This window comes from Brassica oleracea, chromosome C9 (assembly GCF_000695525.1).
Source record: "Brassica oleracea var. oleracea cultivar TO1000 chromosome C9, BOL, whole genome shotgun sequence".
Taxonomy (NCBI): Eukaryota; Viridiplantae; Streptophyta; class Magnoliopsida; order Brassicales; family Brassicaceae; genus Brassica; species Brassica oleracea.
Window position 1 is genome coordinate 43214398 of NC_027756.1, and position 3661 is coordinate 43218058.

General features: G+C 40.8%; 1 protein-coding gene across 3 annotated transcripts in view; it reads left to right on the forward strand.

Annotated features, from left to right (window-relative positions):
* LOC106318614 (L-type lectin-domain containing receptor kinase I.9-like) overlaps positions 1 to 3327 on the forward strand; it is an 8331-nt gene extending 5004 nt beyond the window's left edge. For all 3 annotated transcript variants that reach the window (XM_013756665.1, XM_013756664.1, XM_013756666.1), the window contains one exon: positions 778 to 3327. In XM_013756665.1, coding sequence (XP_013612119.1) covers positions 794 to 2935 — 2142 coding nt within the window. In that variant the 5' untranslated portion in view covers positions 778 to 793 and the 3' untranslated portion in view covers positions 2936 to 3327. The remainder of the gene's footprint in view (positions 1 to 777) is intronic.
* The last annotated feature ends 334 nt before the right edge of the window (positions 3328 to 3661 follow it).

Consider the following 3661-nt stretch of genomic DNA (forward strand, 5'->3'; position numbering starts at 1 on the left):
ATAATAAACAGGATATAAGGCGGCTCGGCCGACCAATAAATAAATTAAATTACTAGTAAATAATATAGGCGGTATTCCGGCCATTATAACATGATATAAATAATAGTAGAGGCGGTATACCGACCATTATAACAGGGTATAAATGATACAAATAAATTTTACCGAATCGCAGAGTGATCGTGCTGATAACGTGTTATGAAATAACTTATAATTTATAGTATCGAGAAATTTAAATAAGAGTAGAATTTAATACCCGTAGGAAGCAAATAACACTAGTATAAGGGAGAAAGATTATTATAAGAAGGAAGAAGAAAATGTAATGATTCTTTGATGAATTACTCTTGTTCTTGTTTTTGGTGTACAAAAGAGTGAGATGAATGATGGTATTTATAGTGAACAACAATACATAAAATAACAAAGATGGTGCTTAATTTGGTAAAGGAGTGGATGATCATAGTGTTTGATGAGTAGATGATCATAGTGCTTGAGTTGGTAAAGGAGTGAATGATCATAGTGCTTGAGTTTGGTAAAGAAGTGGATGATCATTTTAATGCTTATCTTATAACAAAAAAAATATTGTCTGAAATGGAATACTTTGAAAACCACGTTAAGCTTTATTTCTAGGTTTATTTAATATCATCGTGCTAATCGAGTACAGTATGTAAAGTTAAAAAATAATGATTCCTTTTGTTAAGAACACAATATTAAAAAGCATCATAGGCTTGGATCACTGAAACAGAAGCTCACATCCTTTTTCTGCTCACCTTTTCTCCACAGCTTGCGAGGTTATGAGATGCATCGCTTTGTGTTCAGAGAAGATCTACACATCAGATCCAGACTCTCTGTTTCATCATCAGCAATGGCTCGTTGGCTGCTTCAGATCCTAATTATCTCCTCTCTTCATCTGGTTTCTCTATCAAGTCAACAAGAGACAAGGTTTGTCTATGAAAGTTTTAGCTCCCAAGAAGATCTTTATCTAGATGCTTCTGCGAAAGTACTTCCCCATGGAATATTGCAGCTGACAAACGATTCAGATCATCAAATAGGCCGGGCATTCTACAAGAATCCAATTCAGTTCAGTTCCTTCTCAACACATTTCGTGTGTGCTCTGGTGCCTAAGCCAGGTAAAGAAGGCGGCCATGGTCTTGCCTTTTTAGTATCTTCCTCTATGGATTTCTCGCACGCACAAGATTCAAGATTCTTGGGGGCTTTCAACGCCTCAGCAAATGGATCTCAGGCTCTTGCTGTTGAGCTCGACACTATATGGAACCCTGAGTACAAAGACACCAAAGGTAGGAATCACGTGGGGATTGATGTGAACAATCCTGTATCTGTAGCAGTATCTCCGGCGTCTTACTATTCCGACAAGAAAGGGAGAAACGAAAACATGACCCTCTTGAGTGGAAAGCCTATACATGTCTGGGTGGATTATGACGGCACTGTGCTCAGTGTCTGGATCGCACCTCTTAAAGTCCAGAAGCCAAGTCGGCCTCTTTTGTCACATCCAATCAACCTTTCAAAGATTTTTCCTAATAGATCCAAACTGTTTGTTGGCTTCTCCGCAGCAACAGGGAACGCAGTGAGTGGTCACTATATTCTTTGGTGGAGTTTTAGCACAGGCAGAGGATCACTGCATGGTCTTGACATCTCAAAACTTCCTAAAGTTCCTCATCCCAAAGCTCCGCATAAGAATCTGGCTACATGGATTATTGTCCTTGTTGTTTGTGTGGCTGTTGCGGTTTTGGCTTTTCTTGCAGGAGTTTATGTCCACAGGAGGAAGAAGTATTCTGAAGTTTCTGAAACATGGGAGAAGGAGTTTGATGCACATCGGTTCTCTTACAAGTCCTTGTACAAAGCAACAAAGGGTTTCAGTAAAGATGAGTTCCTCGGAAAAGGAGGCTTTGGTGAAGTCTATAGAGGTGATCTTCCTCAAGGCAGAGAAATAGCAGTGAAGAGAGTGTCACATAATGGTGATGAAGGTGTGAAGCAATTTGTGGCTGAAGTGGTGAGCATGGAATGTCTGAAACACAGGAATCTTGTTCCACTTTTTGGGTATTGCAGGAGGAAGCGGGAACTTCTTCTTGTCTCGGAGTACATGCCTAACGGTAGCCTTGACGAGCATTTGTTTGATGAGACGAAACCGGTTCTTCCTTGGTCACAGAGACTTGTGGTTGTTAAAGGAATAGCGTCTGCTCTATGGTACCTCCATACAGCTGCTGACCAAGTTGTTCTTCACCGAGATGTCAAAGCTTCAAACATTATGTTGGACGCTGAGTTCAATGGTAGGTTAGGAGATTTTGGCATGGCTAGGTTTCATGACCACGGAGGCGATGCAGCCACAACAGCTGCTGTGGGAACAGTAGGGTACATGGCACCTGAGCTAATCACAATGGGAGCTTCCACTGCAACTGATGTTTACGCCTTTGGTGTTTTCATGCTTGAAGTAGCATGTGGGAGAAGACCATTGGAACCGCAGTTGCAACCTGAGAAACGACATATGATCAAATGGGTTTGCGAGTGTTGGAAGAAGGATGCTTTGCTCGATGCCACTGATCCAAGACTGGGAGATGAGTTCTTACCAGAGGAAGTTGAGATGGTTATGAAACTCGGGTTGCTCTGTTCAAATATCGTGCCAGAGTCTAGACCTACGATGGAACAAGTGGTCTTGTACCTAAACAACAACCTGCCTTTGCCTGATTTCTCACCATATACTGTGGGGATCGGCACATTTGCTCCGGTTCTGGTTGATGCAGCTTCCCTGGTAGTCTCATCCGCTTCATGGAGTTGGTCAGCACCCTCGATGTCATCATCTTCTGCAAACCACTCACCTTACGCTGGTCAGTCAACAGATCAGCCTTGGGGACAGACAATAGAGACTAAGAACTCTCTTCACATAGTTTCAGAAGCGGAGAAGCCTAAGACTCAGACTTTCTAACCAGCTGTTGAAACTGACAGGTCGCCTACAGAAGAGTTTTGAGTCCAATCTTTACAGCATCAGCAGTCAGAGGTAATTCCCGTTCATATCAGCAAACAGATCTTCAGTCTCCCTTGTCCTAATGTACTAAGTTTCTCCCTTTGCAACATGTTTATCCACTTTAGTGATATGATTATAAACATATAGGAAAAATGTGTATGGTTATTATTGCAACAAGAGTTTTTAATTGTCAGGGTTTTGATTGTACTTGAGAGAAAATGTTTAGCTCCATATGATGTGACGATTGGATAACAGTCACTCCTACGAGAGACTACAAGTCGTAATGGAGTCTAACATACATGTGAGAACTAGTTCATGATGTGTGTATTATATGTCAACAGTTTATATTGAAATGATTGTTGTAAATATGGATGGATGTTTCAGTCCATATAAGTATTCGATCCAATGAATCCGAATGGAAGAAGTGTTGACATTAGCAGCGCTTGGGATGATTTTAGGTGCAAGTTTTAAACCAAAAACCATTCCGAACCAATTTTCAACTAAATTCATTTTTTCTTGTTCACTAAGTTTAATCTTGTTCTGATATTGGTGGCTGCTTGCATAATCAAAACAAGTGAAGAAGATCTGGTATCTTCATTGCTTAACTATGGGAGTTCCCACTCTCACATCAGCTTTCTATTCTCTTCTCTCCATACTTAGCTTCAGTGATTGCTTTTGCACATGAAG